Raw genomic sequence first — 26631 nt, 5'->3', positions numbered from 1 at the left:
AGCCTGCTTCTCCCTCTGCCTATGTCTCTGCCTCTCTCTCTATGTCTCTCATGAATAAGTAAATAATAAAAATGTGTAGACTGTCAGTTTTTACAAGTACATATTTGAAAAAGTCACACAGGTTGGAAATTCCACAAATAAATAACATGCCACAACGTATTGATGTACTAAAGAGGGAGATGAAAGATGTAAAGGATGTAGTTTTATAATTCCTTCATCGTTTTCATGTAATTCAGTCTCACCGAATTGTTAGTTTATGTCATAGCAAAGTGCTTTGTGCATAGTATGTGTCTGGGGAATCTATTGAAAGAGGAAAGAATTAATAAAGAGGAGTGTGGATATGAATATAGGTGGGTTTGTAGAAGTATGCAAAGGGAAGAGATGCCAAGCTCAGTGACCTGACTTTTCAGGATGACATTATAAGGAAGGCCACCTGTCAATAGAGATTAGTGAAAATGGCATTGGGTTTTCATTTGGAGGATAATGGTAAAGATTTGGAGTAACTGATGATGTGATAGTGTGGGACAACGTCCTCATGAAGTACAGTTTATTTCTTCTTGCTCTTAAATATAATTAGAGAGTTTTTGAACCTGAATTTGAGTTCCTGACTTTACCTGATCTTTAGCTTTAGTTAAAAGAAACCTTCAAAACACACTGTATTATTTACATCTGCCTATTTCTCTTCTTTTCCCCCTAGTAGCCCCATCAATGCTAAGAAAGTAAATACTACCACAAGCAGTGACTCCTACATTGGCCTATGGAGAAACTATCTGCTCCTTTGCTGCAGTGCGGCGACATCCACCTCATCTTCAACATCTACAGGTTCTGTGAGGTGTTCTCCTCCTGAGACGCTGGCATCTACCCCTGATAGTGGCTATAGCATTGATTCTAAAGTAAGTTTAGAATTCCCAGTCTACCACTGAATCTGAATGGCACCATAAAATAATGTTTAAAATTTCTTTTCCAGGACAATGAAGGAATTTGGTTGAAAAGTGTATTACTTGTATTAGTGATAAAAATAGTTCAAGGAGTTCTATTACTATGGATTCCTGATTGGAATCAATTATTTATATATATATGTGTGTATACACACATACACACACACACACACATATTATATATAGAGAGAGTTTGGTGAAAAGAGAGTCATGCTTATTAAATACATCATAATATTTTTAGAGGCATTTTCATCCCCATTTTTCCTTAGTTGGTTTCCTATAGTTCTCACACTTCTCAGTATCTGAAAGAAATCATTTAAATAATTAAATACCTTTGTAGAATTTCCCTAAATTATGTAGTGATGCAATCTGATACTTGATAAGAACCATTCTATAGTCTTCAGGCTCTGACACAAAATATTATGAGGTGGTTGAAGAAAATTTAGAAAACTGAGTAACATCTGAGTGTCTTACTTTAACACCAATGACTTAGAAATAATTTTGTTTAATTCCTTTTTATGGATCAAAAGACATAGAATATCAAATGAGGGAAGTCAGCCTGTTATGTCATGGTAAATATCTGTAAGAAATTCAGAGAGCCACAGAGCCCAAATTCTCTTAACAAACTTTCAGTGAACCATTGGACAGATCCCTAAATGTTTTTAGATTATGTCCTCACAGGTGAATTTTGAAGTCCTATTCACATTAAAACTTCATCTATCTGTTGCCCTTGATGAAATATTCATGAGTGCCAAATTATTTAGTTGCATGTGCTATGATTACTGGCTGCTATAAATGTATTTTTTTTCCAGATTATTGGCATCCCATCCCCTTCATCCTTGTTTAAGCACATAGTTCCAATGATGCGCTCTGAGAGCATGGAAATCACAGAATCCCTTGTTCTAGGTCTTGGCAGGACCAACCCCGGAGCTTTTAGGTAATTATCTTCATATGTTTTCTCTATGCACAAAAATAGTAAATGTACTACTGGAGAGAAATTGTGATAGAGTACTTAGAATATGGACAGTTCATATCAGTCCTGACATTTACCAGTTAACCAGCCATGTAACATTTAACGGGTCATTTAATTTATTTAATCATTTATTTATTTTTTTTGATTGTGCAAATAAGATTTCCCCAGTGTTCTTCACAGGATTACTATAAAAATCACTTATGCTATGTATAAATGCATTCTAAAAATAATAAAATGCCGGGTACATTTTTAATATTTTTATACTTATTTATACAGTGATGGGATTATTTTACAGTGTTGTCTTTTTGGTTAAAACTGTAGTTTTTTGGACACCTGGGTGGCTCAGTCGGTTAAGTGTCTGCCTTCCACTCAGGTCATGATCCCAGAGTCCTAGGATCCAGCCCCGCCTCAGGCTCCCTGCTCCAGTGGGGAGTCTGCTTCTCCCTCTGCCCCTCCCTCTGCTTGTTCTCTCTCTCTCTCTCTCTCTCTCTCTCTCTCTCTCTCTCTCTTAACTCTCATTCTGTCTCACTCACTGTCTCAAATACATAAATAAAATCTTTAAAAAAAAAAGAACAAAACAAAACTATAGTTCTTCCCCTCCTTGTTCAAGAGAATTAGATTGTAAAAAAATAATAATTAACATACATATTTTATATCATCCTTGAAGTTTTGGGGTTTTTTAAAAGATTTTTATTTTTATTTATTCATGAGAGACAGACAGAGAGAGAGGCAGAGACACAGGCAGAGGGAGAAGCAGGCTCCATGCAGGGAGCCCGATGTGGGACTCAATCCCAGGTCTCCAGGATCACGCCCTGGGCTGAAGGCAGACACTCAACCACTGAGCCACCCAGGCATCCATCAAAAACATCCTGATGTTTTTTTGATATTAACAAAGCAAATCCTTCATTTTTACCTGAGATTCTGCTTTGTTATTCCCTGCTGAGCCTGTTATTTGTTCTTCTGACATTGTCCTCTATTGAACTAAGGTGATGTTTGATGTTTCATCTCTGAGATAACACATACAACAGAGACTAGGTTAGTGAATTGTAATAGGTCTATATTTGTGGGATGGCATCATCGTAAGTGAAGTTTTAGAAGTTTCTTTTATGGCAAGTAAATATATTATTCTGATAGAAAAAAATGGGTTACAAAAATGATCTCGGCCTCTTAAAAAACAAATTATTGTAAATAGAAACAATCCGGAGGCAAATACTTTAAATATCTGCAGTAGTTTTATAGATGATGAAATTATAGATTCATTTTCTTATTATCCTTTTTTATTTTCCCAGTCATCTACAATGAGCACATTTTCTATTTAAAATCAGAATATAAGCAAAGATAAAATTATCATTTTCATGAAGTTGATGCCCTTTGATTCATTAATTCCATTTAAAAAAATTAATCCTAAGGAGATAATCAGAAATGAAGATGCTCACTGAGACAGTATTTATAATAACAAAATTAGATAAAATTGGGGCACCTGGCTCACTTAGTTGGTGAAGCATGTGACTCTTGATCTTGAGATTGTGAGCTAGAGCCCCACATTAGGTGTAGAGATTATACTTAAAATCATTTTTAAAAAATAGATTAAAGTTAATTAACCAGTAATAAATGTTTAGAAGAATTATGGTATCCTACCCTATAATAGAGTATTATGAGTTAATTAAAGGCATGTGGAAGTTATTCTAGTGTTAAAGGGAAATAGGTACCATCTCATATATGGTAGGATTTCAACTATATAAGATGTATGTGGGTTGCCAAATGATGGAATAACAATCTTGATGGTATTTGCCTCTGCAAATTAGAATAGGTGGCCTGGGGGATCCCTGGGTGGCGCAGCGGTTTGGCGCCTGCCTTTGGCCCAGGGCGCGATCCTGGAGACCCGGGATCGAATCCCACATCAGGCTCCCGGCGCATGGAGCCTGCTTCTCCCTCTGCCTGTGTCTCTGCCTCTCTCTCTTTCTCTCTGTATGACTATCATAAATAAATAAAATTAAAAAAAAAAAAATAAAATAGAATAGGTGGCCTGTACCATTTTTTTTCTGCTTTCCCAATGTTCTACAGTGTGCACATGTTACTTAAAATCAAAGTAGGGAATCCCTGGGTGGCTCAGCAGTTTAGCGCCTGCCTTCGGCCCAGGGTTGATCCTGGAGTCCCAGGATTGAGTCCGACATCGGGCTCCCCGCATGGAGCTTGCTTCTCCCTTTGCATGTGTCTCTGCCTCTCTCTCTCTCTCTCTCTCTGTGTGTCTTTCATGAATAAATAAATAGAATCTTTAAAAAAATAAATAAATAAAATAAATCCAAAATAATAAAGATTGTGTTTAAAACAGTAAAATTAGTGTTAACACTCGTCATTTCACATCATTATATTAGTTTTACATATTTGCATATCAGATTATCTGTTCAGCTATTAATTTAAAAATGTGTATAATTTTCCTTCTAGGGAACTAATAGAGGAATTGCACCCCATAATAAAAGAAGCACTCGAAAGAAGGCCAGAGGTAAGCTGTGTAGTTTTCAATCATTAAATATTTATATGGCAGATACTTATTTGCCTTCTGTATCAATACATTATACCAAAAGTTAGAAGTTAAGAAATAAATATGCAAAAGATCGTCTGAAGCAGTTTTCAACATTTTTTTTTTTTTAAGAGAGCGCACACAAGGCTGGGAAGGGGGAAAGGGAGAGAGACAATCTTAAGGAGGCTCCGCACCCAGCACAGAGCCCATCCTGTGGCTCAATCTCATGGCCCTGAGATCATGACCTGAGCCAAAATCAGGAGTCAGAAACTCAACCTACTCAGCCACCCAGGTGCTCCTCAATAATTTTTTAATATTTTCTTTTCCTCCTCACAGAAGATCTTAGGCAGAAATTCATTGTATAAAACATTAACTTGCTCTAATTGGAGGAGCCTGAGTGATTCAGTTGGTTAAGCGTCTGCCTTTTGCTCACGTCGTAAACCTGGGGTCCTGGGATCAAGTCCTGCATCAGGCTTCCTGCTCAGTGGGGAGTCTGCTTCTCCCACTCCCTCTGTTGCTCCCCATGCTTGTTCTCTCTCTCTCTCTCTCAAATAAATAAAATCTTTTTAAAACAAAAAAACAAACTACTCTAACTAAAGTGGGGACAGTCAGTGTCTAGATCTGGGTCAGCAAACCTTTTCTGTAAGTGGCCAGATAGTAAATATTTTCACCTTTGCAAGCCCTACTGTCTCTGTTGCAACTACTCAGTCTGCATAGACTACTAAACAAAGAGGTGTAGCTATATTCCAAAAAAAATTTTTTTAGGCAACCATGTGCCAGGGTTGGCTTGAGGGCCGTATTTTGCCAACCCCGGGTCTATGTCCCCAAATCCATAGATCTGTGTCAGGTTCTGAGCCACTTTCAGAAACCACAGGTCTAGTGGGACAGGCAGATATGCAAACCATAATTACAACAATGTACTGCTCACCGGAATAAAATCATAGGTGAGAGGTTGCAGACTGCAGAGAAGAAAGCCGCTGGCTCTGTCCATGGAGAAAAAGTGGACACGAAGCACCAATATTTGCGGTGAAATTTGAAGCGTGTTGCCCAGTGGACAAGCAAGAGAAAGACATTCTAGGAAGAGAAACAGCATTTGCAAACTTCATAAAAGAATTTGGACATTGCAGATTCTTGTGCAAGATTATATTATGGAGAAAGTGATTGATTGGGTTGCAAAGCGGTCCAGGAGACTGTCCTGGTCTTGGCTTTATCCAGTAGACCAGTGGTGATCATATCGCGTGGGCATCTGAGAACTACCTGGAGGAGCTTCTTAAAAAATTAAAGATTCTAGGGCCTATTGAATGAGAATCCCTGAAATGGGGAGAAAAAAAAAAGAGAGAGAGAGAGAGAGAGAGAGAGAATCCCTGAAATGGAGCCCAGAAGTCTTTTAAAAACCATCTTAGATGAGCCTGGTGTAGTAGACTGAGAATCACTGCTGTTAGTGTCACAGAGGAGTTAAAGCAGAAGGACATGGTGACAGTAGCTGCTCTTTTAGAAAGAGCAGAAGACAGCATCTGTCATTCTTCACTTCCTTTCTTTAATTCAGCCCTGTCGAGTAGTGATAGTATCCCCACTTAGTAATTGATTAGACTTTTGTTTCAGAATGAGTATGTTGATTACAGTACAGGATGATTCATTAGAGGGATGTGGAACTGGAAACAAAATTAAGTAGCAATATTTATACTTCAGAATTTCAGGGGAAAGAAGTCATCGTAGCAAGTGAATAGATAAGTACAGTGATGTGCCTTGAATGTAAGATTTATTTTTAGTGCTTTAACTCAGAATCCTTCTGTAGAGACAAAATGGAAACAAGTCATCTAAAACTTTGCAGAAATCCTCAAACCTTGCTTAGAAAACCATCCTGTTCAGTACAAATTGCCATAAACTTTATAAAGAGCTAAAAAGAGACATAATAAAATGTAATGAGTTAGTCATTAGCAAATTGGCCCCCTTGCAGAAGGCAGGAAATTGGATTATGGACTTGAAAGTGAAAGACCAGTAAGGAAGTTTCCAGTTGCTCTGTACCGTGACAATTACATCATAGTGACATAATGACCATAGAAGAAAGTGATACAGCAGATCTGTCACTTCCTACAATAAGAAAAACATTTTTTTTCCTTCCAATGGGAATTGGAAGCCGAATCTGAATCCGGTAGAGATATTATGGCTCCCATGCTAACCATTACTATTTTGGCTTTAGTAAGACAGATTTATTCGTATTGTAATGATCAGAGAATTTTTTTCTTTTGTATTTAGTTTTTATGTCAAAATTATTGAGTGGAAAATGTTGGCAGAGCAAAATCCTTGGGATTTCTTCATACCCCCTTTAGTTATTTGTCCTTTGTGTTATATTTGGGGGGATATTTTAGGGATTCTTAATGATACAGTGAGAACAGTTTACTTAGCTGTTTCAGTTCTTCTAAGTTGTCAGGTTAGCAAATCACCTAAAGTAACTGTAAAGTAACTATAGGATTCTGTTTTCTCCCCACACAAGGAGTATTGCCACATAAAGCATCATGTGATTTTATTTGGCTCATTAATTTCAAACAGTTCCACACATAACTCTTCGATTTAGCAGCCACTAAAATGCTCGAAGTCTACATTGCACAAGCAAAATAATTGTGATGAGCCCTAAATGCCCAGAGATATGTACTTTTATTCTTTCCAAGTTATGCCAGAAAGTTTTCTATCAACTTCTCTGAAGGACTTTTACTTACTACCTTTTTATCTTTGAAATAGAATATGAAACGGCGCAGGCGTCGAGATATTTTACGAGTACAACTGGTACGAATATTTGAACTGCTGGCAGATGCTGGTGTCATTAGTCACAGGTCAGTAATGGATTTTGGTTTTTAAAACTTTGGGATGAACTAGATATAATATTTTTTCTCTTATGAAACATATAAAAACAGAAAAGCGCCTTTGCAACAATGACAAAAAAAAAAATGCTACGCTCTGAGCATTATTTACCAAAGATGCATCCAGTACATTAATCCGTGGCCAGAAACTGTATTGAAGAAAATCTACCTCCAGTACTAGACTGGTTCAGGCAAAAATTGGCTATAATGTTCCTGGGATTTTGATATTTGTAGGAATCTAGTAGCTCAAGCAAGTGGACAGTAGCCTTTTTTGTGTGACTGACTCAACAATTTCTTACCTCATCTTAAAGATCTATTTCCTTTGGATTGTAAAATCATATACATAAAGGCTAAACACTAGAAGGTTTGCAGATTAATCCAATCAACTGTTAATCTCTCCTGTTGGGGAAAATCGTGAAATCTGTGAACATAAGTCATAGTCTGTAACTTTCCACCCTTCACCAATGAGAACATAAAACCTGGAGTTATTGCTAGAATAAAGGCATGTTTACACTAAGACCAGCTCCTTCAGGAAAACCCCATCAGCTGTGAATTGAGAAAATAACTCTTTCCCTTGGAGGGGTAACTGTATTGCCTGACTATAGAAGAAGTGGGGGGAAGCGGTGGGGAGGTAGATCTGATCACCTCCAAAAAAAGGTAACTGAACAGAGATCTTAGGAAAAAAGAGTGTTAATAAACAAATGCAGTATTGTGACTCTGGCACCTGTCTTGATTATTTCTTAATGTACCTCATACCTTCCACAGTGAGCATCAAATGCTCTTGACGAGTGCTTTCAAAACAGAGCTTTAATTAAAGAGAATTTAGACCGCTGACTTACCTTTTCTTTTATAGTAGCTGAAAAGCAAACGAAAAGAAAGAGAAAAAGAAACATTTTTTTTCTTGGTCCTACATGGAAATAAAACAGTGGAAGTTAAGAAGAGAGAATTTGAAACATGCTGGGCTTAATGCAAAAAATCAAACCTAGTACATATCTGTATCTTTTTTTCTTCTGTTGTGTTGCTTTTAATGTTCGTGAATGAAGAATCTTTGAATGGTACTATTTGGAGGAACTGCGGAATGTTGATATATTGAAAATTTAACTACAAAAGCTGTAGTCACTATTGAGCAGTAATGGTTTTGAACACAATTATGTGTCTTGCTTTTGGTTTTGTTTTTTTTAAGAGAAGGTAATATTGTAAGGCTGTTAGTATTATGGACTTTTCATTTCCTCGATTAAGGGGGAAAAATAAATTCCAAAGGCCAAGATGCAGGGTTCACCCAGCTACTCCGGTATGCCTGATGCATAAGAGGTATTCAATGAGTAGTTTTTAAATGAATGAATGTTTTATTCTAAGCCAGGTTGCAATCTATTAAATTGGTTTCCCATCCAGTAATAAATCATTAGTCAGAAATTAAAAACATTCCTTTAAAGAATGAAGGAGAACATTTCATTATGAATTCGTTCAACATATTTTACTGTTGTAGACTGATATTTTTAATATACTGTAGTACCACTGTACTTACTCTTGTTTTCATGGCCTCAACTACTAAAAATTATTTTTGCTTATAAAAGTCATATATTGGGATCCCTGGGTGGCACAGCGGTTTGGCGCTTGCCTTTGGCCCAGGGCGTGATCCTGGAGACCAGGGATCGAATCCCACATTGGGCTCCCAGTGCATGGAGCCTGCTTCTCCCTCTGCCTGTGTCTCTGCCTCTCTCTCTCTCTGTGTGTGTGACTATCATAAATAAATAAAAAAATTTTTTAAAAAGTCATATATTTTAGAAGTACTTTTCAGATATAACAAGGAAAAACTGATCAAAATAAATGTAAATAATAGCTAACCATTTAAATAGTACTTACAGTTTAATCCTTTTTTATATAGTAACTAACATATTCTTACTAAAATGCTCTGAAGTAGCTGCTAGTCAAGGGAGGGAACAAAACTGGAATCTAAGACTTCTGACTAACCAAATGACCTCCTTTCTTCCAGGTCATTGTTTCCAGGCACAGAACCCTTGCCTCAAAAAATTACTACAGAGATTTTTAAGGCAACTCTATAGCTATAGATAGAAGACTTGAAAACCAGAACTCTTACTTGAATGCTCTTAAATTTTTGTATCCCAAGTACTCCTATCTAGAATCTTGCTGAGAATAAGTACCTAATGGATATTTGATTAGTTGTGCTAAAGGCATAATGTGAATTTGCATGGCATCTCTGAGAATATATACAACTAGTCTTTCCTCTTTCTACCCATCCTTTTTTTTAAAGTAGGTTCCATATCTAGTGTGGAGCCCAACATGGGGGTTAAACTCACAACCTTGAGATCAAGACCTGAGCTGAGATCAAAAGTCGGCTGCTTTTAACCGATTGAGGCACCCAGGCGCCCCTCCTCTTTCTACCTGATTCTAAACTGATTCTCCCTATCAGGCCTCTTGCTGAGGCCTCCTTTTTTCCTTATTTTAAGAAGCTATAAATTTTGCCAGGGAGGGAATAACATTTAACACTCAGAGTAGTTGATTAGAGGTATGCATGGAATTGAATAATACATATTACAGTAGCAGTTTCTTAAGAAGCACCATCTATTTTATATTTGTAAGCCAAAATCATGTTCATTTGATTTTTGTATATTAAGTTGCACACTACCATAACTGTGCCATGTTTAATATACAATTGCCCCTGAACATGGATTTGAACTTCATAGGTCCATTGGTATGTGGATTTTTAATGGTAGAGTACTGGAAATGTATTTTCTCTTCTGATTTTCTTAATAACATTTTCCTTTCTTTAGCTTATTTCATTCTAAGAATGTAGTATATGATACGTGTGACATACAAAATATATGTTAATCGACAGTTTATCAGTAGCTTTCCAGCAAACAGCAGGCTCTTTATTGGTAGCTAAGTTTTGCAGTCAAAAGTTATATGCTGGGGTAGCGGAGGTAGGTGCCCCTAACCCTCACATTGTTCAAGGGTCTGTATATTATTCTGATTTTGATTACTAGGAATTTATTTTGATTTAAATTATAATTTAAAATCGCCTTTTCTTTCTTATTTTCAGTGCAAGTGGTGGCCTTGATAATGAAACACATTTCCTCAACAACACTTTATTGGAATATGTAGATTTAACTAGACAACTCCTGGAAGCAGAAAATGAAAAAGACTCTGACACACTGAAGGATATACGATGCCATTTTAGTGCCTTAGTGGCGAATATCATTCAGAATGTTCCAGGTAATTTCAGTTTCGTAAAACATTATTGAATATTAAGGGACCATCATGTATTTCTTTCCCCTGAGGGTTTTAAGTCTAAGGTGATAAAAAGCAGCTTATGTGCATAGTGGAAACGTATGTCAGCATAACATGGATGGCAAGAGTTTGTTTTACCTTTAGTTAGCGTTGTGAGTAGAAATCAGAAAGCGACCCCACATAGATTTTTTTTTAATGATAAGACACTAACACCAAAAAAAGTAAGAAATCAATAGAAGCTACTTTAGACAAACTCCTTCTAGAGGCAGTAAGCAAAACACAATTCTGTTCCAAATGGTAATTGAAAGTAGAATTAACCAGGTGGTTCTGAATAATGAAAGAAGGGCCTAGACCACAGTACAAAGTATAGCGGGTATACAGTGTTATTGATTGATTCCTTTAAGGTGTGTGTACCTATGATTCCAGTACATGCTATATGCCAGGTACTGGGTTAGGCTCCAGAAATATTGGTCTATGCAGTTACATTTTAAAAAGACAGAAATTGTTTGCAAGTATAGATATAAAAATGTGACTGTGTTCTTGGGTATACAATGTAAATGCAAATGTTTCTTTCTCTTTTCTGCAAAGGAATCATTTTGTTACCTTTAAAAGAACATGCAAACAGGTGACTCCTTAAAGTGAGAGCATGGATTGTGTTTTATAAGAGAAACCTGTAAGCATTTTTTTAGGCACATTAATTTCAAATACAGGAGCCCTGTTTTGAACTTTAGAGGGAAATGATGCTATTTAGAGAAGAAGAGTATTCTTTCCCTCCATATTTTCTGATCTGAAGCTCATTAACACAAAGATATAATTTAGTCCATCACTAAGCATTCTTCCATAGCTTCCGCCTTGGTTCATTAGGATACTGTTGAGTTTCTTCAACAAGGATTAAATGCAGAGAACTTGTAGATGGAATTTTTCAAGTGGAAAGAATTCTTGGAGATCATCTCAACCAGGGGTCTTCGAAGTATGTTATTTCTCTTCCGGTCACAGCAGCAAGAGGCAGCAGGATGGATTTAACTCTAGGCCTCACCTCTTACCTCAAGTAGACTGGTTACTCCTTTGTTCTGTATATCAAGATTTCACATAAGGATTCTTTTATAAAGACACCTGTGTAGCTGAACACAGACAAAGCTCAGAGATGCCCTACCTAGTCCAAAGCATTGTGTTGGCAATGAACCAAGATCGAGTTGTGTTTATGTTGAGGTCTTGGCCAAGCTTACCATGTAGCCAGCAACAGCTGGGGAGGAGCGGGGTCCTGGCTCCCAGTACCGTGCCTGCCTCGAAATTCTGCTTGCAGAGAACCTGTGTCTCTCATGATGCTGCGCTACGTGGTGTCATAGACTGCAACCCTCTTTCTGGGTCTTGCATGTGTGTGTCAGTGATTGCTGTCACTGAGGAGGTTTTCGGTAGGTTCAAAGGAAAACTTTTGCTTTCTTTTTTGTAATATTACATTTCAATACCAAGTAAGTTGATGTGCATGTTAAAATGAAAAGAAATGGAAATAAATTTTTTTCCCTTCTATTTTTTTTTTCAGTGCACCAGAGAAGAAGTATCTTCCCTCAACAGAGCCTTCGTCACAGTTTGTTTATGCTGTTCAGTCACTGGGCAGGTCCTTTTAGCATCATGTTTACACCCTTGGACAGATACAGTGACAGAAATATGCAAATCAACAGACATCAGTACTGTGCACTAAAGGTACTACTTAGAAATCTGAGTTTTTTTCTTATGTGAAGAGTGCAGTTAACTTTGTCTCTTGGTGCCTATTATTATAAAAAGGATCGACTTCTTCTGAGTACCGGCAAATATTAGAATATATGTTTGCCTGCTATATTCAAATATTTATACTCTACGTTTATTTAACTACATAAAACACAATGCAAAAAAGTTACAGAATCTACCCAAAATTTAAATGCCATTTTCTTCTTAAAGAACTGAGAAATGCCTCTTTTTTTCCCCACTTAAGTACTTTCTCTGGGTCCTTTTTTTCCTCTTCTCTTCCAGTACCATTCAAACTCCATGCCTTACCCAGTATCATGTATTTACTTATTACTCCTAATAAATGACTTAGTTTCAAAAATTGCTATTATACTCTTCTTTATAAAGGAAAAAGTTAAAGATATTGTGGCTACCTGAGCATGAATAAAAATATCCTGCCTCTTCTCATTAAGCAGCCAACCTATAACCTCTTAAATGTTTTAAATGTAATTCTAATATTATTGTTTGAAGGCTATGTCTGCTGTCCTATGTTGTGGCCCTGTTGCAGATAATGTAGGACTTTCATCAGATGGCTATTTGTACAAATGGCTGGATAACATTTTGGACTCTCTGGACAAAAAGGTGATTATGACAGTTCCTTTAAAATTTCACATAAATCGCTCTGCATTATCTGGAATTACAGTATGATCCACTGAACACAAGTCTTTATATATTTATATATATAACATATATATTATATGTATGATAGGTTTAGAATTATATGCAAAAAGCATGTTATGTGAAATTAAAGGATGCAGTAATTTAAGAAATTTCTAATTTTTATTATTTAAATGTTAATTTCCTCTTTTTTTATAAGATTAATACAGTAGTGTGTATATATGTATATATATACATACACACATATATATTATATATAACACATATATATATAATATATATATTTCTCATGATAGGGTTCTTGATCTATAAAGAAAATATTAAGATGGAATGCATTGAGCTCCATGGAAGAAATCTGTTATTTTTTATGTTTAATATCATTTTTCTTTTTTTGACCCCTCTCCAATGACTCTTGCCTTCCCTTTTTCTTGTTCTCATTCTGTACATGCACAGACTTCACAATTTAGAACAGGACTTACATTTTTTCCCCCTCAGAATAATTTTTCTATTGGGTTATCAAAAACAAGAATGAAGCTTGATAAAAATAACTGGAGAGGTTAATAACTCACTTTTCTGAAAGCACTTAATCACCGTTCATATTCATCAACTGCCTTCAGGGCTCTGCTGGAGGACAGAATTGTACTACTTAGAATGTTGTGTAAAAAGCAGGAGACCAAGTATAATTTATCCATGCCATCTTTTTTTTTTTTTTTCTTTTGGCTGAATAAAATGAGAAGAAGTTGAACAAAAGGAGACGGGGTTTTGTGCTTAAATACATTAAATAAGCATATACCATGTTTGTTAATGAAAATGTAGAAAAGTAGTTTTTTATATATATATATTTATAGAAAAGTAGTTTTATATAAAAGTAGTTTTATATATATATATATGTTTATGTATATATATAGTAGTTTATTTTATATGTAAAATGTATAAATTTCTTTATCCTGGGCAATGTTGTGACCTTTACTTAGGTTCATCAGTTGGGCTGTGAAGCAGTTACATTACTGCTGGAGCTGAACCCGGATCAGAGCAACCTCATGTACTGGGCTGTGGATCGATGTTACACTGGTTCCACCAGAGTGGCAGCTGGCTGCTTTAAAGCCATAGCTAATGTATTCCAGAACAGGTACTCTAGCTACTGTCTTCCATATTTTATTTAGCTTTTCTTTTTTTGTTTTTAAGAAAATGTGTCCTTTTGAATTCAGAAATAGTAAGAAACCAGTATTTTCTTTCCTTGACCTCTAATGAAATTGGACCAGACTAAAAATAATGAGTACCATGCATCTGTTGTTGGACTTTTTGCCTTTAAAAAACAAAAACAAAAACCCAACAATAAAAAACACCTAGTCATAGGCTTAAAAACTTGGTTTGCAGCCTTGCCCTTTGTATGTTGTATTTATTAATGGTATGAAAGCCTCTAAAATTTCTCTAACGTGTAAAATTTGTCCCCAGGGATTATCAGTGTGACACAGTGATGCTCCTGAATCTGATACTGTTTAAAGCAGCTGATTCTTCTCGAAGTATCTATGAAGTTGCCATGCAACTGTTACAGGTTTGTAAGCAAATGTTAGTCAAAATATCTCTTGTTGACAATTTAATAAAGCATGTAAATATTTAGCCTTTTTTTTAAAGATCTATTTATTTTAGAGCACAAGGTGGGGAGGGGCAGAGGGAGAGAGAGAGAGAGAGAGAGAGAGAGCAAAAACCTATAGCAGACTCTGCTCTCAGTGCAAAGCCTGACAGGCTCGATCTCATGACTCTGAGATCGTGACCTGAGCAGAAACCAAGAGTCAGGTGCTCAACCGACTGTGCCACCCAGGAGCCCCTCAGCTTTATTTTTAATAGGGAGGCATGGTATCAATTCCTAATTATAACTACAAATAGAAAACAAAGATAATATAGATCACTTGAGTCTACAAATAATACAGAGTATTCAGAAGTGTGTTACAGAGGAGTTATGTATATACTCCCACATATGTGTATGTACCAATGAATGTCGAGCAGTCGGGACCTACGTTGTGCATGTAACTATTTCTGTTCAGCAGGTAAGAATAATGTGAGCCAATTTTTTTTTTTTTTGAGAACCAAGTAAAAAGTAATAGCCCCTTTATGATGAGCTTGTATAATTTTTCTTTATTAGACCAAGAAAAAGAACCAAGAAAGTTAACTTACCAAGCCTGGAGATAACATTATTATCCAATACCTAACTAGTTGATGATAGGATAAGGTTCTTCACTCTTAACCAAGTTAAAAGCAAGATTCCAGTAGATGCAGATATTTCCAGAGGGTTTGAAGTGGTACTGATGCCGGTTTGTGGTCATCTTAGGAATTATACCCTCATGTCTTTATCAACTGAGAAGAAAGTTCAGTGCTGTCTCTTTACATAGTATAATGTTAAAATAATTTTTAGCTCATATTACATATTTAATCTATATTTCACCAAGATCTGCTTGAAGATTTTTTTGTTTCACTTACACATGTTTTTCATATAATCCTGTTTTTGAACTGGAAAGTGGTCAATCTTCTGCAAGTAATTGTATAGTAAGTTGCTAAAGTCATTTTCAGACGGTCACTAACCCAGACCATTGGCATTAAGCCCAAGGAGTGTAAACCTTGTAAACAGTTAGAGATCTTTTGCAAACATTCCTGGGAATTAGAAACTAACATCTGAGATACTTTACGAGATACATAACTATATAGCCTTTAAATTGGAATAATTCTCAGGAGATTTTATTTTTGAATTATAGCTGAAATGTAGAGGACTCATAAAATCTTGAATCTCCCTTCCTGCAGATCCTGGAACCGAAGATGTTTCGCTATGCTCACAAATTGGAAGTTCAGAGAACAGACGGAGTGCTCAGCCAGCTGTCTCCTCTCCCGCATCTGTATTCTGTTTCGTATTATCAGCTGTCTGAGGAATTAGCAAGGGCCTATCCTGAGCTCACTCTCGCCATATTCTCAGGTATGAGCGTTGAACCGGTTATTGGGTTTTCTTTAGCAATCATTTCTAAAAAAAACTACTTTTAGGAAATCTTAAATTTCTTATTGCTTAAATAAGAAATTTGAGGCTGATTCAAAACAGAACGTGTCTCTATGAAAGAGAATTTTTTCCTTTAATAAGATTTAATACTAATCTATCTTGATACATACATTTCTTATTACTGTAAGGCTTCTCACTTTGCCTTCTCTTCTCCACCCCAGGGGGGAAAAAAAGGGAGGGGGCTTCACATGCAACTTAAAAACGTTTCTTCGGGATGCCTGGTTCAGTGGTTGAGCATCTGCCTTTAGCTCAGGTCATGATCCCCGGATTGTGGGATCAAGTCCCCAGGGAACCTGCTTCTCCCTCTGCCTGTGTCTCTCATGAATAAATAATAATCTTTAAAAAAAAAAAAAAAGTTTCTTCAGTAGACACAGAACTTCCTAAATCTTGCCATACACTTTATCTTGCATATTGGTCTATCTTTAATAATAAAAATGAGCAGGGATAAAGATACAGGTTTCTTTCTGTAAGTGAAACCTCTCATCATAGGAAAGGTCCTGTACTGCCTTGAGCAAAACTCCTGCCAGGATCCCACATTGCTTTCCGTTCCAGTTTCCTTCTCTTGTGCCGACAACAGTTCCTTCCAGGGGTTTCTAAAACAGCAGGACTATGGGTCAGGCAAGGTGTCCTTTCTCTCTGGATCTCCCAGGACCCAGATTTAGGAGTTTTTGTTTAAAATCTAGTTTAACCTTCTGCCCAGTGAACACACTATGGCAAGTGCTCCTAATGTGCTTTATCCTTTTCCTGAAAATTTAATTTTAACCCTTAGGTCATTTTTCTGCCTTTCACTTGTGACAAGATCTTATTTTAGTTTGAAACTTGGACACGCACCAAAACAGGCATCTAGGAGATGACAGGATCCTGCTGTGGCTCCTTTCTTTCATTTGGCCTAGAGACTTAGTCACCTGAACCTTCCTTGAGCATCTTTCCACAGCACCCATTTCCACAGTAGAAACAGTTTCCCGTCCCTCAGTGACCCGAATGGGGGAAAGCCATGCAGCAGTGCAAAGCCGTGGCTGCCATGATCACTGATGCTGCAGTTGGGCTGCTTCTCGAGGCTCCCACGCAGAAGGCGAAGCCATCCAACTGAGGCTCAATGCTCAAGAAATTGGTGGGGGTGGCCCATGCCCACAGCTCAGATGCCGTGTCCTTCGCTTCTGTCTACAGACACTTGTCATTAGGATCTGCCAATTATAACTCCTCTGCTTAAAATGGTTTATTCTAAACCAAAATATAGCCTGTAAGCCTGCTCAGGGCAGTTTTCTGTTTTATTGTTTCCAAGGCAAGATGAGCAGAGTATTTGTTGGGGATCGTATGGGATCGCTGTCGATATAAGCTTTGCCCCACTTTGAAATTTGAGGGTCCTGCTCCTTCCTTTCTCTGGAACCAGTTGTGGTAATCTTTAAATGTCTTTAGCTCTCTGGCTTCCTCCTGTCCTTTTCCTCCTTTACACCCACCCCAGGCCCATCCGCCACCCCCCTTACCTGCCTGACTATCCACATTCACTTTTTCCGTGTTCTCAGCCCTCGTACGTCTTCATAAATGGCCTTTAGACTCCATTCGTGTGAGCTTCCTCTCTGAACTTACTGAAGACATTCTAACAGCTAAGTCTAATCATCAACATTTGGTCTTCAGTCTGTTGGCTACTTTTCCAGGCAGTTAATGTTTGTCACCTTACATTTCTTTAAATACCGACCTCTCTTGATTTCTAGAAACTTAATATTTCCTGGTTGTCCTTCTGCTGTGAGCTATTCCTTTTCTGTCACTTTTGGTGGATTCTTTCCTTCTATCTTAAGTATTCGTGTTCCCAGGCCTCCTTCTCAGGAGACCCTGTCTCCCAGAGAGAGGTCACTGCCATTGCTGTGGCCCCAGCTCCCACAAATGACCACCTCTCCCCTGGTCAGAACCTCTTCAGCCAACTACTCACAGAGCTTCAGGTCTTTCCTTTCATACCGGAGGCAGTAACATCAATGTGTTAATAGAAGGGATTCTTGTAAAAAGTGAGAATTAAATATAACCAGAAAGCATTGGACTGAGCACTTCATCAGCGCTATTTCCAATGTGCCATGATAATCCCATGAGGCAACTGCTTTTGTTACCCTCTTCTCACTGATAATAAATTGAGGATCAGAGGTTGACAGGTTGGCCCTCGGTCAAGCAGCTTATACCGGGTAGAGCTGGGATTCAGACCCATGTGTGTGCAGTTCCAGAATGACCTTTCAAATCACTACACTTCTAGATTTACTCCTTTTAATGAGTAAATAACCACAAAGCCTAGCGGGCAAGAGGGGGCCAAGGAGAAAAAAGGTTTTTATTAAAAGTGACTTACAGAAATTTAACAGGGTATAAACTATAAAAGCACAAAGTACATGGGCCTTGGAATCAACCTAGTGTTTGGATCCTCTGCCACTCGGTACTTTTCTGACTTAGGCAGGTTACTTTGCCTCTGGCCACCTCACACATTTATCATGAGCACTAAATAAGATGAGTGTAAAAGTAACAAGCATTTCCTAGGAGTCTCCCCTACAGAGAACCAACATAGGTGAGGTTTTTCATGGGTCAGTTTAAATTAATCTATGTATAAGGACTGTCTCATGTACTTATGTGTTATTGAGATAAAATACACATATCATGAAATTTACCACTGTAATCATTTTAAGTGAATAGTTCAGTAGTGTTAGGTATGTTTATATCGTTGTGAAACAGGTCTCCAGAAGTTTTTCATCCTATTGAACTGGAACCATCTACTAAACAACTCCTTTTTTGCCCCTACCCCCTTACCTCCTGCTAAACCCCCACTGTAGTTGTATTTACATGAATTTTACTATTTTAGATACCTCTTATATAGTATCTGTGTTTTTGTTTCATTTAGCATAATGTCCCCAAGGTTAATCCATGTTGTAACATGACAGGATGTCCTTTTTAAAGGCTGTATAGTATTCCGTTGCAAACCTGTCTCTGTGTGCACCACTTTGTTTATCCATCCATCTGTCCATGGATGTTTGGGTTGCTTTCTACCTGTTAGCTATTGTGAATGTGCTGCCATGAACAGGAGTATGCAAATATCTCTGAGACCCTGCTTTCAGTTCTTTTGGAATATATATATATGGGATTGCTGGATCATATGGTATAGTTCTATTTTTAACTTTTGGAGGAGCTGCCATGCTGTTTACTGTAGTGGTTGCGCCACTTTCCAACCCCAGCAACAATGCATAAGCATTTATATGTCTTAACCACCAAGAGTATTGTTATATAAAAGCATGTGATTTTTGTTGTTAATTTTCTTTATGATGTCATCGAGATGAAATTTATTAAAAGGGGAAACAGCACTCGTAATTTTTTAAAGCAGTGAGTCAAGGGGCACCTGGACGGCTCAGTTGGTTAAGGAGTCGAGCCCCCATGGGGCTCCCTGCTCAGCAGGGGGGCGGCTTTCCCCCCCCACCCTGCCCCTCGTCCCCCCATGCTCACACTCGCTGCCTCTCTCTCAAATAAATGGGTAAAATCTTTTTAAAGTAATGAGTAAAATCTTGACTCCTTATTCTTTAAGAATGAGATGTTGAAATACTAATTACAAATCAAAGGAAACCAAAGTGATACTGGTTGTTCCTTCTTTTGGCTTGTTTTTGATCGCAGAGATAAGCCAGAGAATTCAGACTGCCCACCCCGCCGGGAGGCAAGTAATGCTGCACTATCTCCTGCCGTGGATGAACAACATCGAGTTGGTGGACCTAAAACCTCTGCCCACGGCGAGGCGGCATGATGATGAAGACGACTCCTTAAAGGACCGGGAACTGATGGTGACTAGCAGGCGCTGGTTGCGAGGAGAGGGCTGGGGGTCCCCACAAGCCACTGCGATGGTTTTGAACAACCTGATGTATATGACAGCAAAGGTAAAGTGGAGCTTGTGTTCACCCCTACTGCACAGAATTAAGGGGAGGAGAAAAGGTTGGAAATAGTGGATGAAGAGATCAGATAATCCTGGGCTCGCCAAACAGATACTGGTTTGAAAAAACCAAATTCCTTTCTTTTAGATACTTCTCATTAAATAGAAAATATGTCTTATGGAAGACAAGATAAAAATCATATATGATTAATTATATTTATGTTTAGAGTTGTTCAAAGAAATGACTATTCCTCTAGAGTATGGAAGAGATTGAAGTTGTCTATAAAAACATGACTTTCTAGTATTTCATGGTGTGACAAGTTGGGGATTCAATAAGCAACCATCACTGAAGTGTGCGTTGTGTGTACCGCGTCTAGTATGGTGATGAGCTGGCCTGGTCGGAGGTGGAGAATGTGTGGACCACGCTCGCAGATGGCTGGCCGAAAAACCTGAAAATAATTTTGCACTTTCTGATCAGCATTTGTGGAGTGAATAGTGAACCAAGCCTCTTGCCTTATGTACGTATTCAGGTTCATTTAATTTTTTCTTTCTTTCTTTCTTTCTTTCTTTCTTTCTTTCTTTCTTTCTTTCTTTCTTTCTTTCTTTCTTTTCTTTTCTTTTCTTTCTTTCTTTCTTTCTTTTCTTTTTTTTTTTTTAATAGTATTTACTTGGTTTGTTGTGGTACCAGAGTATGGGCAGCAGGAAAGCAGCAGAGGCAAAGCAAGGGCTAGAGTGAGGACCCTGCCAGGAAATCACACATGCCTTTATTCATTGCTTTATGTCTACCGATATCATCTGGCTGTTATTACAGGCCAGGTGCTCTTCTAGGTTCTGGACATTTCAGTCCTGGGGGAGATGGAGATTTTATTCTTTGAACCTTCACCTAATCTATTTAATGAATAAATCAGCAAGTTAATAAAGCCCAGTCTTGATAAGGATTACAAAGGAAAATTGCAGAGTACGGAGGGCAAATAATTGAGGAACCACAGCTCTCTGGGAGGACTAGAGATGAACCTCAAGGAAGTGACAGAGAAGTGAGACCACAAACTGAGAATGTTTATAATTTCTTCAAGGCAGGAGCTGGATATTAGAGCAGAATGGTGAGGGAGGGAGCTCAGCGCCTGCAGAACTGTACCTCCAGAAGCAAGGGAAAGCAGAGGAAGAGGTAACTCAGCGAGGAATGTCACAGTCTTTACCCTCTACAGGGGAAAGCAATACTTAGTCTCACATTCTCAACGAGGGTAGATTATGAGACAGGAGGGTCAAACAGGATTCACACAGGCGTGCAAGTGCACACGTGTGTGTCCAGACATGGACGTCAGGCCCACAGCAGTGTCCTGACTGTTCCACAGGAGACTAGCTCTGCAGAATGTTACAGGTCCTACTTTAAACAAGCCATTGAATGGCTTTGCCTGGCCTAACATCCCCCCACTTACCTCGATTACTGGCAGCCTTGTTCTGAAGGCCTGCCATAGGATTAATACTCTGTTAGCAGTTAGGGAGAGGAAGGTGTGGTGGGAAACAAGAAGGCCCCCCCCTTACCTCTCTGAGCTCCTCTCCTCCTCTTTTCCCCCAAGAGCCCCCTACCCGAAGCCTCGCTGCCCTGCCCTAGGGCCTTGCCACCTTGCTCCCTCCCCTGCCTCCTTCACATCTTTCCTCAAGTGCCCCTTCTCATTGAGACCTGTGCTGGTCCTCCCGTGAGGACTGCAGATGCTCTGTCCCGACACGTACTCTCTTTTCCCCTTTCCCTGCCCTGTTGGTTTTCCCAGCACTTGCCATCATCCAACACGTATTTTACCTCTTTGCCTCACTGCTTTGGCCTCGGTCAGCACGGTTGATGCTGCTCCTCAGGGGCAGGAATTTTTCTGTCTGGGTCATCACCCTCTTCCCGGAATCCGAAATAGTGCCCAGCACAGAGAAGGTACCAAATAATTGGATGGATAAACGCGAGTTGGGCTGAAAGAAGAGACAGGCGTGAAGTAAGAAATCCAAGAAGCCAAGATGAAATTCAGAGAATAACCGTTTGCCAGGAACTTAAAAGGAGCTACTTTGAATGCCAGGCATAATTTCTTCATTATCATTTCTTGATCACTTACTGTCGGCCAGGCATGGTGTAAGCACCTCACCTACACCATCTCGTTGAATTCTCAGGTCTGAGCATGTGAAGACGCCGGCAGTTCTACGGGTGAATGAAACAGGGCAGAGAGAAGAGGGACTTCTTCAGTGTTACACAGCCACTGGCTCTGTCACTTAGAGTGGAATTCCCAGTCTGTGGAGAAGGCAGTGCAGCTGGGGCGGGGCTGGGGCTTGAAGACACAACAGGATTAGAGAGCGGTCGGTCCTCACAGTCAGACACATTAAAGGCACAGAGGCAGGACTGTACCCTGGATCTGAGAACAGAACTAGCAGATGGTTCAAGCAGGTTGGGTAGATGCAGTGCTGTGGGTAGGTCAGTTATAATTGGGTAGTCATTATAAGATTTCTGATATGATATAATAAAGCAGGTTTTAAGATTTGCCCAGGGATGGGGCACCAGGATGGCTCAGTCGGCTAAGGATGCAACTCTTGATTTTTGGCTCAGGTCATAAGATATAGTACTCGGCACTCACTGGGAGTCTGCTTGAAAATTTCTCTTTCTCTCCCTCTTCCTCTGCCCTTCCCCCCCCCCCCCCCAAATACAAGTCCATCAATCAATCTTTAAAAAAAAAAAAAAAAGTTTTCCCAGGGGTCATGTAAAGCAGAGTTGCTCAGTTGTCTGTATACAGGCGAATCACCAGGCTATCTGGTTCTGGCTCTGGTGGGAGGGGGTGGTCAGGGGTTGGGACAGGGCCTGAGATTCTAGATTTCTGGCCACTCCCGGTGATGATGTCTAATGCTGGCAGGACCACATTTTTTTTTTCATTGCAAGGATTGAAGTACAAAGAAAAAAAATGACATAGGCTGATTAGTTAGTAAGCGGTTCATTAATATGTATTATTAGGCGTACTACTGAAATGTTTTTTTCACATATTTAATTCATACTACATGCCATCCGTGTTTAAAGAGCTAATATTAAGTCTTATTTAATCCTAACAACTGTTGGAGTATGTGCTCTTGTCCTCATTTTGCAGAAGAGAAAACAGAGAGTAACTGTCCAATTGAATAGCTACTAAGCATCTACCCTCCGATCCAGGTTGTGTGATTTGGGTTCGAGTTTAGTTCTGATTCCTTGCTTTTAATCACTGCTCTGTACCTGCTGGGTTAAGTATAGAGTATTAATAGAGAAAGCAGAATTAAAACAATTTAGTTTTAATTGTTTGAAGTCTAAGAGAAAAATTTGGGATGACATTATTAATTGAAATGTCTCCATTAAAGAGAAACTGATTTATAGGAAAGCAATTATCTTTTGCTTTCCTAAAAATAAAAAAAAAGCAAAATATTAAAGAAGTCAATAATGTGGAAACTGTTAAACAGTTAAGTCATCCCAATTAAAGCCAACTAATGTCGTGCTGCTGACCCGAGATTCAAATTGAAGTTGTGCTTATTCATCTCCCATTTCAGATTGATCTTACCTGATAAAATCTTTCAAGACAAATTCATGAAGTAAAAATTTTGCTTTTTTTTTTCTGAACAATTTCTTTTGTGACAGGTGAAGAAAGTCATTGTCTATTTAGGTAGAGACAAAACAATGCAGTTGCTGGAAGAGCTGGTGAGTGAACTGCAGCTGACCGATCCTGTCAGTTCCGGGGTCACTCACATGGATAACCCCCCGTATTACCGCATCACCTCCAGCTGCAAAATCCCTTCTGTCACCTCAGGTGAGAAGTTACTGAAAACCGATAACTTTGTCTCAAAAGAGAAGTTTTGGATAACTGTTTATCTCTGCAAGCATTTGCTTTAAACAGCATCAAGAAACACAAAAGCCAACATGAGTCACGTGTGGTAATCACCCCGACAGGACTTTGTAAATCCTCATATGAGTGAAGAAGTTTGACAATGTCAGGTTTCTGAGTATTACAGAGGGAAAATTTTATGTGTCTGGAACCGGAATATAGATTTAGATATCCTTATACAACAAGCATTTTTAAAATAAATAGAGTTGGTGGCTTAAATCTAGAAAAGACTTACTGACTTAGTCTGTAATTTCTTATTATTATAATTAGTTGGGTATATATTATACAGGATATCCAGACATGTGAGTGTTAGATGTCTATACAGATAGACTTATTGTAATATTTTGCATTGAAGAAACTATGTCCCTGAGGGAATAACTGCCATTGAAAATCAGTATAATATTGGGACTATTTTAGATTACATTTCCATGAGAATGTCACTCAGTTTATACTGAATGTTTCTGACACGTTAATAACATCTGTATAATTAGAAATCTTCTATAGTTTATTTTTTGTCATCGGTTTTCATCTCTTAGCTCTTTTTGTTCTACTTTCTAAGGGATTTCTAATAACACTTCCATTGGGTTTTTCATATCTGCCAGAACATTTTAAATTCCAAAGAGTTGGTTTTTTGATTTTTTTTTTTTTTTTCTTAGGAGCATCTTATTTCTATTTCATGGTTGGACTGTCTTCTATATCTGACTCGCTTCTCCTGGCAGATGTTCCTATTTTCTCTATATTGCTCTGTTTTGATTTGTCTTAGTAAAAGCTTTCCTCAAAAGCCTACCAATTCTAGATCTGTTTTTTTGATAAGAGAGTGGAATATTGATGGGATGTTTTGTAGGTATAGATGGAGCTTGTTGACTTTGTCATTTGTCACACCATGATTTTATCGATGAAGATGTCTATGGGTCTCTTCTCTTGGACTGATCAGATTCCCCAGACAAAACTCTATGAGTCATCTACCCAAAGTAGAGGGCGCAGAGCTGTGTGTGTGTACAAATACATACATAGAATGTACAAATACATGTAATCCATAGATACACATACACACACAACATGGTCTTCTGGTAGCCTTATGGGGTGAGAAGCTTTCAAGGGGATACAATCTCCAATTTTAGTATGTGTATTTTCACACAATCCCACTATTCTTAATGAAGTTCTTCCTCCTTCAGCTGTACATAATGTAACCTAGTCTAGAAATCTTTGATTTACACTTACAAGAAAAGATTCCCAAGGCCACCTGGCTGGCTCAGTTGGAAGAACATGCAACTCTTGATCTCTGGGGTCATGAGTTCAAGGCCCACATTGGGTATAGAAATTACTTAAATGAATAAACTTGAAAAAAGATTTCTGGAAGTAGAGAGACACAGCCACCCAGTTACAAGAGGGAGGGGCACAGATCTTGGGGACCATTTACCTCTGAAATAGATTTTCAACCATGCCTGCCATTTTAGCAAGTTTCAACCCCTACTATCCCTACTCCCAGGGGGTACTCAGAGCTGCTGATTCCTGAGTCTTTTGGGGGTTCAGCAATATAGATTCAGCCTTCTTATAGCTGAATTGCTTCCTGTCCATTTGTTTCTAAGCATCTAAAATTTTGTTGCTGTTCTCTCCTTTCCTTCTGGGTCATTATATGAGTACATTCCTTTTTAAAAATCACCTTGCTCTCATTTTAGTGGAGTAGTAGCATCTATCATTTTGAAAGCTTTTGTTGTTACCGAGTTATTTCAGGTTTTAAGTTCACAGCTACTGTTTTATTTCTGATTGCAGGAACTACTTCCAGTAGCAATACAATGGTAGCTCCCATCGATGGCAATCCCGATAATAAGCCCATAAAAGAGAATATTGAAGAGAGGTAAGTACCTCTCTGTTCTTCATCAGCCTTTCAGTTTGACAGATACTTATTATCATCAGAATAAATGATCTTTCTGCACTGGAATTATATGTTTCATTGAATGTGCATCTCCAAATTCTAGTGAAAAAATACATTTCCATTTTGGAAATTTTCCACAATTAACTGTTTCATCATCACCATGCTGATGTGCTAGATTCTTTCCTGTACTCTAATGGATGAATAAATGGAATATGTTCAGCCCCTCTTTGTGTTATTGACATTTTTAGACTTTTCTGAACGGCTATTTACTCTGCCCGGTATTTTTATAAACTGGGTTTCACTGGAACATGATTACTACAACAATTTAAGAAAAGTCTTCCAGTAGAAATGATTGACTTAAAAGCTTAAGCTTTTGAACCGTGAGGTGGCAATTAATATATGTCATAGGGAGTTTTGTTAATATCTTATGTACCGTGTTCTTTTTTAAATGTAGAAAGTGAAACCAAAAGTACAAATACTGTTTGACTGTGACCTGTGACTAACCACCATGATCATTCCCATAGCTATGCGCACCTAGACATCTACAGTGGACTAAGCAGTCATTTAAATCGTCAACATCACAGACTAGAATCTCGATACAGTAGCAGCTCTGGAGGATCTTATGAAGAAGAAAAAAGTAATAAATTCCAAATGTTTTTTTTTATAACTACAATGGCGAGGTGTATTATTAATTATATTAATGTTAGTGAATGTATTTTTCTGATAAATTGTTTTTAAGAAGAGTATTTTAACTGCCACTAGTGGTGTTCCAACGTAATCTGAAATGTCCTGATTTTAAGCAGCAGCAGGAATGGGGGAAATTGGTTTTTAAAAGCACAGGTTCCCTATAGAGAAATCAAAAGGAACATAAGAATTGGCTCTCAAGAAGCACTGTAGACACCGGCTACAGCCTGCTTTTTTTTTTTTTTCTTTTTTTTTAAGAAAAAAAAAAAACGAGTTTGGTCTTTTTCTGTGGATTCACATTTTACTGAAAAGCTCTCCCTTAAAATCGCAAAGTGATCATTTCTCCAGGTCTCAC

At 38.2% G+C, this 26631-nt stretch overlaps 1 protein-coding gene across 7 annotated transcripts in view; it reads left to right on the top strand.

The window, feature by feature from the left end:
* FRYL (FRY like transcription coactivator) overlaps positions 1-26631 on the top strand; it is a 258580-nt gene that overhangs the window by 171827 nt on the left and 60122 nt on the right. For all 7 annotated transcript variants that reach the window (XM_041724310.1, XM_041724312.1, XM_041724307.1 and 4 more), the window contains 15 exons: positions 698-893; positions 1751-1875; positions 4357-4414; positions 7172-7263; positions 10352-10524; positions 12080-12240; positions 12772-12882; positions 13893-14047; positions 14374-14473; positions 15715-15883; positions 19595-19851; positions 20222-20362; positions 23473-23641; positions 25490-25574; positions 26117-26229. In XM_041724310.1, coding sequence (XP_041580244.1) covers positions 698-893; positions 1751-1875; positions 4357-4414; positions 7172-7263; positions 10352-10524; positions 12080-12240; positions 12772-12882; positions 13893-14047; positions 14374-14473; positions 15715-15883; positions 19595-19851; positions 20222-20362; positions 23473-23641; positions 25490-25574; positions 26117-26229 — 2105 coding nt within the window. The remainder of the gene's footprint in view (positions 1-697; positions 894-1750; positions 1876-4356; positions 4415-7171; positions 7264-10351; positions 10525-12079; positions 12241-12771; positions 12883-13892; positions 14048-14373; positions 14474-15714; positions 15884-19594; positions 19852-20221; positions 20363-23472; positions 23642-25489; positions 25575-26116; positions 26230-26631) is intronic.

Source organism: Vulpes lagopus, chromosome 12 (assembly GCF_018345385.1).
Source record: "Vulpes lagopus strain Blue_001 chromosome 12, ASM1834538v1, whole genome shotgun sequence".
NCBI lineage: Eukaryota > Metazoa > Chordata > Mammalia > Carnivora > Canidae > Vulpes > Vulpes lagopus.
This window is presented reverse-complemented; position numbering and strand designations above follow the sequence as displayed.